The sequence below is a fragment of the Benincasa hispida genome, chromosome 2, assembly GCF_027475165.1.
Source record: "Benincasa hispida cultivar pf3 chromosome 2, pf3_genome.v1.1, whole genome shotgun sequence".
In the NCBI taxonomy this organism is placed as follows: domain Eukaryota; kingdom Viridiplantae; phylum Streptophyta; class Magnoliopsida; order Cucurbitales; family Cucurbitaceae; genus Benincasa; species Benincasa hispida.
Genome location: NC_143479.1, coordinates 38,234,942 through 38,253,952, shown reverse-complemented (window position 1 = coordinate 38,253,952; position 19,011 = coordinate 38,234,942). Strand labels below are relative to the sequence as shown.

At 39.1% G+C, this 19,011-nt stretch overlaps 1 protein-coding gene across 1 annotated transcript; it reads right to left on the bottom strand.

The window, feature by feature from the left end:
* Positions 1-12,039: 12,039 nt before the first annotated feature.
* LOC150037878 (uncharacterized) lies at positions 12,040-12,878 on the bottom strand. Its single transcript, XM_090311058.1, has 3 exons — positions 12,700-12,878; positions 12,187-12,391; positions 12,040-12,105 (listed from the first exon to the last, which is right to left on the bottom strand). The coding sequence occupies exons 1-3, from the start codon at positions 12,876-12,878 to the stop codon at positions 12,040-12,042; spliced, it is 450 nt and encodes a 149-aa protein (XP_090167184.1).
* Positions 12,879-19,011: the final 6,133 nt, after the last annotated feature.

Genomic DNA, 19,011 nt, shown 5'->3' with positions numbered 1-19,011 from the left:
GGATGCCAGCGCATCTGTGGCTGCCTACAATGTGATCGTAGCAAATGCAAACGAGGAAGAAGAAATGATCGCAAAGCAAGAAGTAGAGCCAATAGAAACAAATAAATGAAAAACAATGCAACCTTCCTAAGTGAAGCCACCAACACTTGAACTAAAGACCCTACCAACCCATTTGAAGTACACATTTTTGGGGTAGAATGAAAAAGTGCCAGTGATCATTTCCTCTGCGCTCAACAAAGATCAAGAGAATGCGTTGATGAGCATTCTCAAGAAACATGTGCGTGCAATTGGTTGGACGCTCGTTGACATCAGAGGAATTAGCCACGCGTACTGTTGACACGGTATTTTTTATATCTTACCTTACAGCATGTGGACAAATATGAATGTGAATGAATGAACAACAAGCTTATGTTGCCATAAACTTGTAACGCTATAGATTGAGAAGGAATGTGGATGCTGTATTATCGCTTATGCACACTACTTCTAAATATGTGTTGTTAATGATATGCTTGTAGTATGCGATAGAGTAATGCGTGTCACAAGTTTCCCTGCGTTGAAACCAAGTATAATACCAATGCAAGTTTATCAGAATAATCTGAGGTCGAACACAAGGATTGTTTTCGTTAATGCGTTACTTTTGTGATACATGCGACCAATTTTTACAATTAATAAAGAATTAGGTTTATACATGAATTTAAATTGCGATGAAAATAAAGTTTGCGATGATAAAATAAAGTTGCGTTGAAAGTAAAATCCTAAACTAATATGATACAAGAAACAAGATACATGATACTGAGGTCGAGACTGACTGTGAAGTTATACAAACGATCATGGTATGCGATGGCAAGTCTTTATGGATGAATCAGAAATAGAAAGAATAAATAGTAAAAACATCGCAAGTTTCTTAATTGCGTTAAAGATGCAATTAAGGTTCCGCTTTCCCTTGGTGTACACCTCTCGGTGATCGGCTGTGTTCCCATATCTCTATAGTGAAACAGGGATGAACGTGATGAACGCAAGGCTGCTTCCATCTCTGGAAGTACTTCTCGCTTTAGTTAACGCATTCTTCCAACCCTCTCTTGATAGGTGGAATAACATCTTCACTTCTGCTCTCACAGGTGAAGATGCCATCTAGCATGCTTTAACTAAACTTAATCATTTCCTTAACAAAAATTAATTTACTTACTTAATTCTTACTAATTACCCAGGGAATTAGGAAAACATCATGGAGAAAATGGATCATGGATGAATGGAAATAGACAGAGAGGTGATAATGGAAATGATCATAACATTTAATACTAAGATTAGGCATTCGATACATGGTGTGAATGAAAGATTAAGAAGATGAATACAAGTGATGAAATAGAGATTTAGAGACAAATACAGAAAGTGTGTCAACGTCTTAACACAGATCTGAACGGAGGTAGTGCTTGCTGACGTGTGGAAGTAATGAAGAGGAGAGCTTCCCTCTCAGGCTTGCTCATCTGGTAGAAGTGACCTTCGTACAAAGCTTCAACGACGAGGATTGGAAGGATTCCTTGCTCGGAGACTCACCTCTCGGCCTTATCTCGTGATTCTTCTCGGATCTACTCTGGAAATCGCTTCAAACCAGTCTCTCTCTCAGATCATTATATACACGTTTCTATGTATTCAAGTATATCTTTCAATGAAATTGCAGAGGCTATTTATAAGCGAAGCTTGACTTTTTGCATTGTGGTCCCCACTTTATGGTTAAGGTAGTTCCTGAAATGGTGGAGTGAATATTCCTTCTGTTACGCAATCAATCCCATCAGAAATGCACAACTAACAGTTGTACACGCGTCAGAACCCTCTGCAATTATGTTGCTCTTTACATCTTCGATATATTGCCACATGCAGTGTTATTTTTTATTACCGCATGCGGTTGGAATTGCATTGATCGCAAAGTTCTTGATCGATTGTCACATGCGCCGTCATTACGTTGGTCATCTTTTCGTTCTCTATTGATGGGCGCAATGTGACATAGATGCGTTGTTCATTTCATTTTTTTGAGCCACAAACGCATGCGGTAACTTGATTTCCAGCAAAACAGAACTGAAACATTCTTTTCTACCATCGTAATGGTGTTAGTGAGTGTATTGACGACATTTTATAATTCTCGCATTTCTTAGCCAATTTTCATACTATCGACGTAACTTTTCTTTCTTTTAGCCACAATATCTAAATAAAACAGTATAAATAACTTGTATTTCTACAAGTTATCAACTACATGCACCACATTCATCTTGAAGATGACCACAAAGCAACAATTGAAAATTAACTCAGACTCAACCCTGCGATGAAAGAGGTCGTCAAGAAGGAGATTATCAAATGGCTGGATGCGGGCATTATCTATCCCATAGCAGATAGCACGTGGGTCAGCCTGTGCAATGTGTGTCGAAGAAGGGCGGAATGGCGGTAGTCCCAAATGAGAACAACGAATTAATACCATAAAGGACCATCACTGGATGGCGCATATGCATGGACTACTGTAAGTTGAATGCGGCCGCAAAGAAAGATCATTTCCCTCTACCATTCATCGATCAAATTCTAGACCGACTAGTAGGGAATGATTTTTACTGCTTCTTGGATGGCTATGCCGAATACAATCAAATCATGATAGCTCTTGAAGATCAAGAAAAGACAAAATTCACCTACGCATATGGAACATTCGCTTTTCGTCGCATGTCGTTTGGCCTCTGCAATGTGCCAAGCATGTTCCAAAGGTGCATGATGGCAATCTTTTCAGATTATCTCGAGGATTTTGTAGAAATATTTATGGGAACACTTATGAAGTCTGCCTAGCCAACCTAGAGAAGATTCTGAAGAGAAGTGAGGAAACAAACCTGGTGCTCAATTGGGAAAAATGTCATTTCATGGTTAAGGAAGGCATCTGTTGGGGCATAAGGTTTCCTTGGAGGGGTTGGAGGTGGACAAAGCAAAGATCGACACAATTGAAATACTTCCACCTCCAACCAATGTGAAGGCTGTGCGAAGCTTCTTGGGGCATGCTGGATTCTATAAACGATTTGTCAAGGACTTTTCTAAGATAGCACGACCACTGAGTGCATTGCTAGAGGTTGATAAAAAATTTGAATTCGACAACAACTGCCTCAATGCATTTAGATTTTAAAAGATGTGCTGATTACTGCACTCGTGCTGATTGCGTCGGACTGGTCATTGTCATTTGAAATCATGTGCGACGCACTTATAAGATATAACAAATGCATGTCATATGCTTTTCCTATGGTGGAGTTTTAAAACTCTATGGCATACTATATGCACATATAATCAAAACACATTATACATCACATGCATAATAGGTAAACAACACTAAAGTGGACCAATTCTGGCATTAAAAACAAACAAATAACTAATTTATTACAAAAATCAGCAACCAGCTTCCCGGAATTGGCTTCAAACACTTTGAACCATCTGGAACCACGCAGAAACCACTCGAACCTGCCCAAAAACTCCCGAACTGGCCCAAAAACTCCAAAACCAAGTTAAAGAGGTCAAACCGGCTCAACCAGGTAAACATACTAGTCCAGACCGTCTGGACCACTGGTCAACGTTCGCTGGTGCGGTCAAACGAAAATCGCGGGTCAACAAAAACGGAGCGGGCGGCGCACAGGCGCGCGGAGTAGTTTCGAACCAAGTTAGATGGAGCAGGCGGCGAAACCGGGTCGGGTTGCAAAATGGGCCAGAGCACTTCGTCGACAGCTGGCATGCGTGAGGCTTTTCCGAACCAGGTCGGATCTCGGGCTGCGGTCAGGTCTGGGAGCTTGTCTCGGGTTTGGGAGCAGAATTTTGGTCTGTGATGCATTTTTCTTCAATTTTGCTGTTGTTCTCTCTCCCGGAATCAAGAAATTACAACCTAATTTCAACCCTAATGACTCCAACAAATTTACAGACCCTTACAAATTTCCATAAGAAATTTAAAGAAAAAACAATGCCAAAATCATAATAAATCCACTTTAGTCCACATTTCATTCAACACTTGAATAGAAAGGAAAAAAACACCCACCAAAAGCAATTGAGCGTAATTAAAGCATGCTCTGATACCACATGATGGAACACAAGACATACGCAACGGAAAAAGGACCTAATTACACTCTAATTGCCTTTAATTTAAAAGAAATAAGCATGCAAAAGGAGGAAAAAATAGTAAATAAAAGTGGATAGGAAACAACCTTTGAAGCTCCCGAAACCCGCCTTTCCTCGCTGAATCTCGACCCAAACACGAACGGACCACCACTAGAGTTGACCTACTATCCTCTAGACTCAGAACCAGGTTGTGGGACCCGGTGGATGAAGAAAACGAGAGAGAGAAAGAGATGGAAAAAAATGGATTTTCCTTTTTGGTTTTTGGGTTCTCCTTTTTTCAGCCCAAAACGAGAGAGAGAAAGAGATGCAAAATGTCAAAAGTTTTTTCATTCAAAATGAAAGCCCAATTTATAGAAAAAATCATGCAACAATTGCATGAAACAAATCCATAAAAACCAAACACTTATAATCTATTATCTTAGTGGGCTTAATGTTTCCACTATAAGCCAACACCTAGCCCATTATTTTGTTAGTGGCAGTATCCAACAAAAGTTTGTATTTTCCCACTAACTTTAGTCAAAGGGCAAAATAGTCATTTTCAAAGTCAAACTTTGACCCAAAAGTCAACATTTTGACTTTTTATGATTTTTTCCGTGTTGACTAATTTTGACCTCCCGAGCATGAACCCACATTCATTTTCTCGAAATTCAAATCACATTTGAATATAAGGTCGGTCAAAGTTTGACTTTTTACATCTTTGACCATTTCCATTATTTCTGAGCTTCTGAATATGAACGTATTCATATTCTTGATATTTAAATCACATTTAAATATTAAAGCTGTATCTCTAAACTGAAAAACCCGACCACTATATCACATATACTTGTTTCACCTAATTCGAACAATTTGAATTATTCTATCATACTGTTCTAAGTTTATTCCATATAAGCTAGTAGGGAAACCTAATGAACATATAGATCTTAGGCTTCAACGATCCGAAATTAGTTGGCTAAAACTCTTTTAGACGAAAATAATCAACATTCGTTAACTAATGGGTCATTCCACTATAGTCCCGTAGTTGCACTCCCCTCACTATAGATATATTTGTGTCCATTTGCTATAACCATGTTTAGTAAGCTAATCCTTCACAGGTTGTTCGTAATCTTGACTGGGTCATAAAAACCGTTTTACCCCCGAGACTACATCTTGTTCCTTAAGTTCTACTGATCCTTTAATGAACAATTGGTTTAAGGTTCAACCTATAAACCGAATCCCTCTCGGGCCAAGGAGAGGGTGGGGCCCCTTGTTCAAGACCTGGATTCAGTACTAAAGGGAATAACCTATCTATTATCCCTTTAACGGGTAGGAGTGAATTTCGTCTTGCACCCTATGTTTCGAGCTATCCACTCGATCTTACCCCTGAAATGGGAGGCTTATTGGCCCAGCGATGATGAGCTGCCCTGACCTATGCAGATCTAAGGATAATTCCGAGTGAACAGGAGTTCATAGTTAGCTCAGGATTAAGATTAAGTTACCTAGGTTATCAATTAACGAAATAGTCAGTTTTATACATAAAACGACATTTATAACGTAAAAAGTGACTATTTCATGCTTCGGTCTTATGCAAACTCATTGCATTGGATGCCCCCACTCACATATCTCTATATGAACGATTCAGGATCACATCGTTTGTACTAACTACAAAATGGGCCGCATCCATAGTGTCCCCAGAATAAGGCGCCCAACCTTATTCATATACTATAGACCATTTTGGCTATATATTTGAACTTGATCCACATTTATGTCACTACATAAAGTTCAAACTACATTAAATAGCCTCAGAACCTTAGTTTATTAGATTCAAGATTACAATTTCAATCAATTTTATTGAAAAACAAAACAGAATATGTTTATGAATTTACAAACTACGAGTTTTAGGACATAAAATCTAACACCATTTTTGTTTTCTACTTCCCGAAATTAGTCTTACTTATCTTTTTATTTAGAACCCCCAAGGAGAATTTCTGACTCTTTACTCTCCACCCCTCGGATTCTATTTCTGTTGGTGCGCTTAGGCTAGCCTTTACACGTAACGTTGTTTCCACTAATTTTGGAAATTCTTTCCTTTCCATGTTGGCAGTTATATGTGTTCGTATCTCAGCTCGTAGCCCTTCCTCAAATCTTCTACACCTTTCGGTTTCGTCTAGTATTATGCTGGTGGCATATTTGCTAAGTTCGGTATACTTTTTTTCATACTCAACTACTAATAATGAGCCTTGTACGAGTTTAAGAAATTCATTTTGCTTTGCATCGCGGAATGTTTGGGGATAGAATTGTTCATGGAAGGATTTTCCAAATTCCTCCCAAGTAACCTCTTCCTTTCCCCTTCTTCTATTTTCAAATACCCGTCACCAATCCTTAGCTCTTTTCTTGAATAGGAAAGTGGCTAGTGCTATCTTTCTATCTTCAGGGCATCACATCACCCTGAAACATTTTTCTACCATCACGAACCAAGCTTCTACATCTGCTGGGTTTGTTGTTCGTTCAAAGGTTGAGGCTCCTAATGCTTTCAACCATTCAATACCAAACCGTTTCTCGGGGTCTACTGACACACCTCCTAAGCTCTCGGCCAAATATCGAGCAAATTTTTCCATCATTTTCTTGTCACCTCCCGCTACTACTTGCGGATGACTTGACCCACCTTGGTCTTCTGTTAACTTGGTAATTGAATTATGTACTGTACTGCATTGTGCCATAAACTTGACACGGGGTTTTTATATCTTTACAGCATGTGAACAAATATGAATATGAAAGAATGAACAAGTATATGCGTTAAAGACATAAACTTGGTGACATAAAGGAATCTTATGCTATGTTATTGCTCATGCACACTTTATGCGATACTACTTCTAAATATATGCGTTGTTAATAATATGCTTGTAGTATGCGATAGAGTAATGCGTGTCACAAGTTTCCTTGCACTGAAACCAAGTATAATTCCAACGCAAGTTTCTCAGAATAATCTGAGGTCGAATATAGGGATTTTTTTCGTTAATGTGTTACTTTTTTTATACATTCGACTGATTAATACAATTAATAAAGAATTGGTGTTTATACAGGAATCTAAAGTGCGGTAAAATTAAATTGCGTTAATAAAATAAAAGTGCGTTGAAAAGTAAAATCCTAAACTATTATGATATAAGGTACAAGATACATGATACATGATACTGAGTTCGAGACTGACTATGAAGTTTTAAAAAGGATCGTGGTATGCGATGGCAAGTCTTTATGGATGAATCAGAAATAGAAAGAATAATAATAAAAACATCGCAAGTTTGTTAATTGCGTTAAAAATATAACTAAGGTTCCGCTTTCCCTTGGTGTACACCTCTCGGTGATCGGCCGTGTTCCCATATCTCTATGTTGAATAGGGATGAATGTAATGAACGCAAGGTTGCTTCCATCTCTGGAAGTACTTCTCGCTTAGTTAACACATTCATCCAACCCTCTCTCGATAGGCAGAATAGCATCTTCACTTCTGCTCTCACAGGTGAAGATGCCATCTAGCATGCTTTAGCTAAACATAATTATTTCTTAACATAGATTAATTTACTTGCTTAATTCTTACTAATTACTCAGGGAATTAAGAAAACATCATGGAGAAAGTGAATCGTGGATGAACGGAAATAGACAGAGAGATGATAATGGAAATGTTCATAACAATTAATACTAAGATTAAGCATTCGATACATGGTGTGAATGAAAAATTAAGAAGATGAATACAAGTGCTAAAATAGAGATAGAAACAAATACAGAAGAGTGTCAATGTCTTGACACAGATTTGGATGGAGGTTATGCTTGCCGGTGTGAGGAATGGATTGAGAGGAGAGCTTACCTCTCAGGCTTGCTCTTCTGGTTGAAGTGACCTTTGTACAGAGCTTCAACGACGGGGATTGAAAGGATTCTTTGCTCGGAGACTCACCTCTCGGCCTTGTCTCTTGATTATCCTGGATCTTCTCTGGAAATCGCTTCAGACCAGTCTCTCTCTCAGATCAGTATATACACGTTTCTATGTATTCCAGTATTCAAGTATCAAGTATTCCTGTATCGAGTATATCTTTCAATGGAATTGCAGAGACTATTTATAGGTGAAACTTTGACTCTTTGTAGTGTGGACCCCAGTTTATTGTTAAGGTAGTTCCTGAAATGGTGGAGTGAATATTTCTTCTGTTACGCAATCAATCCCGTCAGAAATGCACAACTGACAGCTGTACACGCATCTGAATCCTCCGTAATCGTGTTGCTCTTTACATCTTCGATCTATCGCCTACATGCGGTGTTGTTTTTTATTACCGCATGCGATTGAATTTGCATTGAACGCTAAGCTCTTGATCGACTGTCGCATGCGCCGTCATTGCATTGATCGTCTTTTCATTCTTGATTGACGGGCGCAATGCGACATAGATGCGTTGTTCATTTTATCTTTGAGCCATGAACGCATGCGGTGACTTGATTCCCTGCAAAACAGAACTGGAACATTCTTTTCTACGATCGCAATGGTGTCAATGGGTGTATTGACGACAATTTGTAGTTCTCGCATTTCTTTGCCAATTTTCATACTATCGACACAACTTTTCTTTCTTTCAGCCACAATATTTAAATAAAACGGTATAAATAACTTATATTTCTACAAATTATCACTCCCCCAAATTTAGATATATGTTTGTCCTCAAGCATATCTTTTACTAAGGCAATATTGTTCAATTCTTATCCTAGATTTTGCGTCGATTGGTTGCTTCGAATGCTCCACCTAGGCAACATTACTTAATAGTGCAATTTCTTTCTATCCTTGAAAATTCATAACAAAGCCCTATTTTATTCTTCTATACAACAAATCTCTGCTAAAAAATTCCTTTCTAGCTTTGAAAAGAATGTTTACTTCTTCTTGTAAAAACAACTTGGTGCATCCGGATGCGGAGGTCAAATTTGCATCATTTATTAGAGATTGTTGATCATGGTTACACCCTTCGTTTTGGCTTGTTCCCACGGGTGTCATGCGAATATCCAACAACGGTTGTGTGCCAATCTCAACTTTAACTTTTTATTTTCAGCTAAGTTTAACTTTTGCTGGCCAGAGGAGTTATCTCTCATACTCTTTTATTAATATTTTTTTTTCATTTTTCTCTTTTCATGTTGCGTCGTTCTTGGAAACCCACCTTCGTTTTGGCTTGCTCCCACGGGTGTCATGCGAACATCCAACTACGAACAGGTTCCTTTCACGACTAACTCTTATTAGGTTGGGAATTTTTATTTCCCTTGCGCTGACATTGGAGTTTGTACGAAAATATAATTTTTTTTTATTTTTTTGGAAATGAACACATTTTCTTAATGACCGCATCTACTTGATCACATCTGCTCAGACTTTCCCCACCCCCAAATTTAGAGATGTGCAAGGTCCTCATTGCGTTGTTTGGATAGAATAGACAAACACTTAGACAAAATTTTGAAAAAAAGGTTTGAGCATAATTTTGAAGGATGAAAGGTAACGTAGTGCTATAGCTACGAATTAATTAAGTGTTAGTCAGAAAATACAAAGTGTGGGAAATGTTGTGTAAGCATATTAGTCATCATGGCAGCGCAATGAATAACACAAAGTAAAAGATAAAGAATATCGCATTAATTGACAAATGATGATAATGAAGAGGCTAAGGCATACGGAAAGAATTGCTACTCAGTTGTATTAAAAATTAACTAAGTATACAAGGAATTACAAATAACGCAAGACAAAATTTTAGCATGTACAAAGAATCAAAGAATTAGCTTCTATACATAGAAAAATAATGAATGAAATTATCTTTTGTATTTGATTCAGACGGGTGCACGATTAAAAATTAACACCATGCTTCCATTAACACAAATGGATAATTGCAGAGGACGAGGAACAACGCATGTACCATCGCAGCACACCCCCCAACTCAACGCATTTCTGGAGGACGGGCGCACTGTATTTCTATTGGCACAACACTACCTCAACATAGTGCGTTTTCGCTAAGGACGGGCGAAAAATGCATATGTGCGCAACACACCCCTCAGCGCAATGCACCCATCATCGCAATGCATACCAATTTTTATTTTTCCTTTTTTTTCATTCATCAATGACATAAGTCGAGAAGACTTTGTGGTGTTCATTGTCTTATTCCGTCATTCACAAAAATTTTAAGAACATCGCTACTACTACATATCAATAAAGAAATTAAACATGACATGGAATTACACAATTGAATTAAATTGAAAGCAGTAAGGGCTAATTCTAATAAACAGTAAATAACACAATTTGGAAATCATTAAATGAAAGCTGTAAAGAAAGCAATTAAACATAAATATAGGGATGCTGATTGAAATTTTTTTTTCAGAGTTACCATAATAGCATCCCCTGCAAGGGGTTAATCCTGCTTGCCTAAGTCGATGGTTTCCATGCGTCGATCCACATCACCCCCAAGGTAGGGCTTAATTCGTTGACCATTGACTTTAAATGTGTTGCTCCCATTTTCAGTTGTTAGCTCCACTGCGCCATGGGGAAAGATGGTCTTGATGTGGAATGCCCAGACCAGAGGGACTTCAACTTCCCTGGAAATAATTGCAAACGCGCATTAAACAGAAGTACCTGTTGACCATTGAAGAATGTCCGGTTGTTTACGCGGTCATCATGCCATTTCTTGGTTCTCTCCTTATAGAACTTGGCATTTCCATAGGCGTTCATTTTCCATTCGACTAGCTGGTTCAATTGCAACATCTGGACTTTCCCCGCACTTGCTAGATCAAAGTTCAGCTTTTTGTATGCCCACATTGCCTTGTGTTCCAACTCGAGAGGCATATGACAAGCTTTTCCAAAGACCAGAGCATATGGGGACATGCCAATTAGAGTTTTGAAGGCAGTCCTATATGCCCACAGTGCTTCATTGAGCTTGGGTGACCAATCCTTCCTGGAGGTACTAACTACCTTTTCCAAGATAATTTTGATCTCTCTGTTAGAAATCTCTGCTTGCCCATTGGTTTGTGGGTGATAAGTAGTTGCAACTCTGTGGCTGACATTAAACTTAGTCAACAGGTTGGTGATGATGCGGTTGATGAAATGTGAGCCCTCATCGCTGATTAAGGCCCGGGGCGTCCCATATCGGGTAAAGATATTCTTCTTGAGAAACTTCACCACCGTGACCGCATCATTTTTAGCACATGCGATGGCCTTAACCCACTTCGATACATAGTCAATCGCGACCAGGATGTATTGATGACCTTCTGAGGGTGGAAATGGGCCCATAAAGTCGATTCCCCATACATCAAATAATTCGATTTCCAAGATTGACGTCAACGGCATTTCATTTCTTCTGGACATGTTCCCCTTCTTTTGGCATCTATCACACTACACAACATGGGCATGGGCGTCCTTGAATAGTGTTGGCCAGAAATAGCCACTGTGTAGGACTTTTGCAGTGGTCCACTACCGCCCAAAATGTTCTCCATAAGGAGACTCATGACAAAGCTCCAAGATGTGCTTGTCCTCATGCTCAGGAATGCATCGACGCAAAATGTGATCAGGTCCAAGTCGATACAGGAAGGGATCATCCCAGAAATAAAACTTAACGTCATGTCTCAGCTTCTTCTTCTATTGGTATGTGTAGTCCTCTGGTACTTGGCCACAAACGATGAAGTTTACAATGTCCGCATACCGACATCAATAGCTCATCAGGGAATCTTTCTTCAATGTCTTTGTCTTTCTCCTAAACCTTGCAATTTTCTAATCTTGACAGATGTCTGCGACTTGGTTCTCGGTGCCTTTCCGGTCTTAATTTCTAGGTCAAATTCTTGCAGAAGTAACACCCACCGTATCAGTCTCGGCTTCGAATCCTTCTTTGCCATAAGATACTTGATCGCAGAATGATCAGTATACACCACAACATTTGTTCCAATCAAATACTATCGAAATTTCTCCAGTGCAAAGACCACTGCAAGCATTTCTTTCTCTATGGCTGTACAGTTTTCCTGCGCATCATTCAATGTTTTACTAGCATAATAGATAGGATGCAATACCTTGTCCTTGCGCTAACTCAAGACTGCACCCACTGCATATCCACTAGCATCACACATCAACGCAAACGGTTGTGTCCAATCCGGCTCAATCAGAATAGGTGCGGTGATGAGTGTGTTTTTCAGTGTGTGGAATGCTTCAGGGCACGCATCATCAAAATCATACTCGCGGTCAGCCTCAAGGAGCGCACTTAGGGCCTTGCGATCTGAGAAAAGTTGTGGATAAATCTTCGATAAAACCCTGCATGTCCCAGAAAACTCTTAAGCGTTTTCACATTTACTGGTGGTGGTAGCTTGGAAATTGCGTCGATTTTTGCTTGATCAACTTTTAATCCTGCCTTCTATATTTTGTGACCTAGCACAATTCCTTCTTCAACCATGAAGTGGCACTTCTCCCAGTTCAGAACAATATTAGTTTCCACACATCTCTTCAAGACTTTCTGAAGATTAGATAAACAAGAGTCGTAAGTATTGCCAAAAACTGAGAAATCATCCATAAATACCTCAACTGACTCCTCCAAGAAATTTGAAAATATTGCCATCATGCACCTTTGGAAGGTACCTGGTGCATTACAGAATCCAAACGGCATGCGACGGAATGAGAATGTGCCAAATGGACATGTGAAAGTTGTCTTATCTTGATCTTCCAACACAATCGCAATTCGGTTGTACCCTGAGTAGCCGTCAAGAAAACAGAAGAATTCCTTCCCAGCAAGTCGGTCTAACATCTGATCAATAAACGGGAGTGGAAAGTGGTCCTTTTTAGTGGCCATATTTAATTTGCGGTAGTCCATACATATTCTCCACCCCATAGTTGTCCTTGTGGGAATTAACTCATTCTTACTGTTAGTGACGACTGTCATTCCCTCTTTCTTCGGAACGCACTGCACCAGGCTCACCCAGCTGCTATCTGATATAGGGTAAATGACGCCTGTATCCAACCACTTCACTATTTATTTCTTCACAACCTCCCTCATGGCAGGGTTCAAATGGCGTTGCCTCTCTATAGATCCCGTTTTTCCTTCCTCAAGACGAATCTTGTGCATGCAATACGAAGGACTGATCCCTTGAATATCCGCTAAGGTCCATTCCAAGGCTTTTGCGTTGTTTTTCAAGATCTAGATAAGTGCGTCCTCCTTCTCCTTACTTAGCGAGGTAGATATAATAACCGATAAAGTATTGTTGCTCCTAAATAAATATACTTGAGGTGCACAGAAAACGGCTTCAACTCTAACATGGGTGGTTATTCTAAGGTTGGCTTCGTGCGTTGCGTTGTTCGTTTAGATAAATTGATTGTTTCAAAATTTGACTCAATTTGAATTGCCGCACAATTCTCCTCCCACATTGCGCGGATCCTAAAATCTTCTTCCTCTAACTCTTCTAGGGGCTCGTGCCAATGTTCTTCCTGTAATTCCTCAACATATTGACAATTATCTATATCATTCGGGTATTTCAACGCATTGAGAACGTTGAAATTAACTTGCTGATCGTCGACCCTGATGGTAAGTTCTCCCTTCTGTACATCGATCAGTGCTCACCCTGTTGCAAGAAATGGGCGACCCAAGATGATAGGCACCTTTCTGTCAGCTTCATAATCTAACATGATAAAGTTAACAGGGAAGACAAACTTATCTACTTGCACAAGTACATCCTCTATTTTTCCCTCGGGATGCGTTATTGATCTATCGGCCAACCGCAATGTAATTGTGGTTGGTCTTGCATTGCTAATATTCAACTTTTTGAAGATTGAAAAGGGCATTACGTTTATGCTCACCCCCAAATCACACAACGTATTTCCAACCTTCTTTCCCCCTATTGAGCAGGGCAATGTGAAACTCTCGAGATCTTTCATTTTTGTAGGGATGTTGTTTTGAAACAACACACTGCATGCGGTGTTGGTTTTTATTACCGCATGCGGTTGAATTTGCATTGAACGCTAAGCTCTTGATCGACTGTCGCATGCACCGTCATTGCGTTGATCGTCTCTTCATTCTTGTTGATGGGCGCAATGCGACGTAGATGCATTGTTCATTTTATCTTTGAGCCATGAACGCATGCGGTGACTTGATTTCCTGCAAAACAGAATTGAAATATTCTTTTCTACCATCGCAATGGTGTCAGTGGGTGTATTGACAACAATTTGTAATTCTCGCATTTCTTAGCCAATTTCAATACTATCGATGCAACTTTTCTTTCTTTTAGCCGCAATATCTAAATAAAACGGTATAAATAACTTGTATTTCTACAAGTTATCATCTTCTCCTGTTGCTTTTGAGGTAGCATCTTGAGTCCCCATTGGTTGCTTGCACAGTTTGCCACAAGGCATGATTCCTATAATACACTATACATTTAGACATAATATAGTATCACTATGCATTTCCCTAGTTTACCCTTTCCCTAAATCTTATGCTCTGATAGCAACTGTCACGACCCTCTCTCTAATTTCAATTCTTACCTAAGAGATGGTGTGATGTTAACTGATGCTACTCTTTCATGAAAACTATTGACATTACCTTACTAGTTTTTCTCTTTAACATTATTTACTACAACAGCGCAAAATCTTAATGGAACAAATGGTTACACATGCTTTATTTAGGAAACTAGTTTACAAATTTAAATTACATTTACTAGTGTGGCACTACCCTGACTACAAATCTCTTTTAGTACTATTTTTAAACTTATGACAGACCTTGAACAACTTTGCAACCTGGACTCTTCTGCTACCTGCGAGAAAAACACGGAAAACAAACCATGAGCTTTACAAAGCTCAGTTAGTGGAATCATAAATACAAGTCTTTTTTAGATCATAAGCATTATATGAAGAGGTTCCAATGCAAACCTCCATCATTCCATGATGGTTTTCACAAATATACATACACACACGGTAGATAGTTAACATTTCACATCTAAAAATATTCATTAACCTATGTGCACATAGTTCTTCCTTTCATGGGCTCAGAAGCTAGGCCCGTCGACCCTCTGACCATCCCATTCAAGGTTTTTTTTCTTCCCACAAGCTCAGGAACTAGACTCTTTGGTCCCTTGACCATCCTGTAAGGATCTATTTTGAGCTCAGGTTCTAGGTCCATAGACCCTCTGACCATCCCAACCACATATTCATCTCATAATCTAAACTAAAACATATTAATTCTAAATATGCTTAAAAGAGTAAAAGAAGAGACCACTCACAGTGACCTGCTGAGATTTCTTTTTCCTCCCAGTTCACCCGGTTTCCCTTACTCTTCTGCTAGATCCTATTTCAGATTTAACTTTAAGCTTAGATTACCCACTCTTCCAAGCCTTATCTCAAGACATTTCTTACTCAAAAATGTGTGAAAATGTCTTAACTAGTTTACCTTAGAGTTTCGCCTTGAAATTCCTTGGCAATAGTTTGGAGTCTTGAGTTCACTCCCCCTGGCTCGACTGTTTCCCCATTGGTGAGCACCTCTCGGTTTTCCTTGAATTTGACAGCCTTAGAGTTAGAATTTCATCAAGGCAACCCTCACACCAAATCTACATTCAATTTAAAAACTTTTGGTCCAAAAAATCAACTGATTTTCTCAAGTAGTCTGGAATAACTTCTCGTTTGAATTTAGCCTAGGTGTATGTCCGTACACTCAGCTTCCTTCAGTGCCTCTGTTCTGACTTTCATCCGATTAGCGCCTCTTTTTCTTCGTTCAACACACGAATGTCTCTTACGTACTCCTTTATTAGTGGTCTTTATGAACTTAAATGCTTTGTGGGTTAAAGTGAAGCGTTATGCTCATTTTTAGGCATCTTACCCTTCTTCTTTACCCGACACCTCCTCATTTGATCACATCTAGGCGTATTCCTTTCATTCTGCCAATGCCCAGCCTTATCCACCTCTTATTTAATATGTTTCTTCATGCATCTAACTCACTTTGCATGAATATTTATTCGTCCAGCTCCTACTATCTCTGTTTCATAATTTCGTCGATAAAGCCATTTGTAACGACCGTATCCTTACATATTATGGTTCGACCGCTACGACATGCATGCTTAGACTTTTTCTATTATGAGATGAGTTTTGGTAAAAATCTCAAAAGAACATATCTAAGATTTTATTAATTAGGTAGAAAACTATATAAAAAGTTTATTTTACAAATCACCAAGATTCATAAAACACTAGCGTAGTGATACAAAAATGCATATGCCTATAATAGTGAGTTTGATGGTTGGCCATTTAAGTGACGTCCAGTTCTGCCACCTACGTTGTGTCCTTACCTACAAAGTCTGTAAAAATAGGATGAGTATATAATATACCCAGTAAGTAGTTCTCACATAGGGTAGTGATCAAATGCACAATCACATGCAACATGTCCTGAAAACGTATGATTGGGACCGAAAACATATAATAACATGTGGTGGCCGGTTATGCTTCTAACGTAAATTTCTCCACCCTGATAGGAAGATGAGGACTTAGGCGAAAACTAACCCATCTGATGATTAGGGGGTCATGCAGTCAGTAGGGCCAGAGTCGCATCCAACATCAACCGTTAACATAAACGTAAGATTGGACTAGAGGGGTGCAACCATACATACCCTGTTAGTCCTTAGCATAAACTTGACATAGAATTGGGTCTAGAGGGGTGCAACCATACATACCCTGTTAGTCCCTAGCATAAACTTGACATAGAATTGGGTCTAGAGGGGTGCAACCATACATACCCTGTTAGTCCCTAGCATAAACATGACATAGAATTGGGTCTAGAGGGGTGCAACCATACATGCCTTGCTAGCCCTAGAAGCATAACCTTTATCTAATTAAAATTTAATCTTATTAACAAACATAATGCATGAGGTCTCTTATCGATAAACGTATTTTAAACATGTAATGCAACATAACAATAACATAATTATGCAATATATTAAAGGTACACTACCATGAAACACTTAAAGAGAGGGTGAGATAAACTACTTACCTTGACTGCGATTCTAATTATTCCTTATGGTTTAATCAGTAGAGCTTTCCTTCTTAAATTAGAAGGAAATTTGGGCAGTACTTCCCTTGCGTTTCTTCCTTCAAACTAACAGAATTACTTCACCATTTTCACATGATTTTTACTACTGAGTTTTGTTTGAGTCTAACTTCCAGCCCAAAGCCTCCTATTTATAGCCGTTTCCAGCTCTTCTCTGTGTGACAACTCATCCTACAAATGGCTTCTTTAAAATTACTTAGGTTTAAGAATTTCTCTTAATAAGACACCTAATTTTGGCTAACGTTTGCCCTTACGTCTTCAACCTTTGTTTGTATTCAATTTTAGGGTTCTCCAATGTATAATCTATAAGATCGTGGCCAAATTCAACGCATAATCCACGCTGAGAATCTCGCTCTCTTTACTCTCGCTCTCTCCAATTTTCTCTCCACTCTCGCTCTCGCTAATTTTCACGCGTGGGTTGCCTTCACTACTTGTGGATTCCACTTCCCCTTTTTAACTCTTTCAAATTTTAAGAGTATATGGGCAATTAATTCACCTCCAATTGTTCCAATGAGCAGTGCCCAAACAAAAAGTTATCTACTGCCCTTTGTCTCCTGAATTAGCTAGCGTCCAACTTCTAATTAATCCTCCCTGATTCTACCCCCTTATTCATTATTTTTGGATAATTAATAAATTTCTTATTTTTTCCAATTCTAAATTTCCACCCGATTTTCCTATTAAGTTTATATATTTTTCATTCTTAATTATATATTTTATTTGTTTTCCTACTTTCTAAATTAGGGTTAGGGTATTACATTTACCATCCCTTTAAATAAAATTTCGTCCTGCTTAACATTTGACATTTAATTTCCTGTAGTGTATGCATACAAATTTGGGTTGTTACACCATTTGTCCTGATCAGCTCATCAAACTTGCATAATGCAGTCCTCAGCACCGATCCATCGTTTAGTTCTTTCTTCTATCGCTTAGCTCCAACAGCCCATCGTGTAGCTTAATCGTTTAATAAATAATCTCGATCTTAGCCTATCACTTAGCTACTGCGCGCATTGTTTACCTCCATCATTTAGTGCTGACGCCTTATCTTCCAACGCATCCACTAATTGCTTAGCGTCATTTCCCAGCGCCTGCGTCTATCGTCCAACACCCATCACTTAGTATTCCACCTATCGTGTAGCATATCTGCTCATTGCCTAGTGCAACACGGCTATCATCTAGCACCTACGCCCATTGCGTAGCGCCATCGTGTAGTCCATCGATTAACACCCGCACATCGCTTAATGCTTAACGCTATCGTCTAGTGCTATCGTCCAGCTTCTATGCTTATCGTCTAGCGCTTACACTGATCGTGTAGTACTTTGCCTATTGTATAGCCCGATTGTCTAACGCGTCATTTCTCATCGTTTAACACCGCGTACATCTTCACAATCGTCTAGCACATCGCTTAGCTCCATGCATTGCTACACAATCGTCCAACGCCCACCTACACGATTGCCTACCTCATCCTGTAGCGTCGCTCACTTACTAGAAGATCGTCTACCTCATCGTGTACCATTGCTCATTTGCTAAATGATCGTCTACCTCATCGTGTAGTGCCGCTCATTTTCTACATGATTGTTTGCCCAGCGCCATGCGTTTAACTTCTCGCTTTCTCTACTCTTGCTCATGCGTTCTCAATGCATGGGCGGCTTTCATGCAATGCATTCAACTTCACAAATTCACACATGATTGTCCTTGACTTAGTTTTATTTTATGTGTTTAACACCAAATGCCTGGTTCCGTGTTAACCTTGCACTTAGTTAAATTTCCATTAGTTAAATTCCAAACTTTTTGAAGGACATTTATTCAACACTTAGAGTTATTCCTTTTTAGCATAGGGTTTCATACCTAGTCAGATTCTCCT

What these genes read in the sequence shown, in the direction of transcription:
- LOC150037878 (XM_090311058.1), bottom strand. Translation starts at nt 12,878, where the DNA reads ATGTTAGACCGACTTGCTGGGAAGGAATTCTTCTGTTTTCTTGACGGC. An exon ending in GCACCAGGTACCTTCCAAAG is followed by an intron (nt 12,392 to 12,699) that starts GTGCATGATGGC and finishes TGGGACATGCAG; the next exon opens with GGTTTTATCGAAGATTTATC. An exon ending in GTGATGCTAGTGGATATGCA is followed by an intron (nt 12,106 to 12,186) that starts GTGGGTGCAGTC and finishes AATGATGCGCAG; the next exon opens with GAAAACTGTACAGCCATAGA.